Below are 355 nucleotides of genomic sequence, written 5' to 3' on the forward strand. Positions count from 1 at the left end.
GTACGAGGAGTTCATCCGACATAAACGTAATCAAATTATTCAATGTGAACGAGTCCTCTGAAAAACTTAAATGCAGTACGGAAACTTCTGATGATAATGAGATTGTCAAGCTATTAGATACGAGTACCACAGTAAAAGAAAAACTGTCTACAGTATCAATTAAACTAACAAAAGTTGTATGGAATATGCCAATCGTCAAAGTGACCGAAAAGGAACAATTAAAATTACTTAGAGTTTTAGATAGTAAAAAGCCTATACATTGCGCCCATAGAAATTGGGAACTGTGTGAATATCCGTTTGTACCACAAAACAAATCGTTTTCGTGGACCGTTAAAACATGTAATAATTTTCAAAA

General features: G+C 33.5%; 1 protein-coding gene across 1 annotated transcript in view; it reads left to right on the forward strand.

Moving 5' to 3' along the window:
- The window catches only part of LOC126905054 (uncharacterized), a 1,357-nt gene that overhangs the window by 703 nt on the left and 299 nt on the right, over positions 1 to 355 (forward strand). Inside the window, exon 2 of the mRNA XM_050684448.1 lies at positions 77 to 295. Coding sequence (XP_050540405.1) covers positions 77 to 295 — 219 coding nt within the window. The remainder of the gene's footprint in view (positions 1 to 76; positions 296 to 355) is intronic.

The sequence above is a fragment of the Daktulosphaira vitifoliae genome, unplaced genomic scaffold (assembly GCF_025091365.1).
Source record: "Daktulosphaira vitifoliae isolate Bord-2020 unplaced genomic scaffold, ASM2509136v1 Scaffold_4, whole genome shotgun sequence".
Taxonomy (NCBI): Eukaryota; Metazoa; Arthropoda; class Insecta; order Hemiptera; family Phylloxeridae; genus Daktulosphaira; species Daktulosphaira vitifoliae.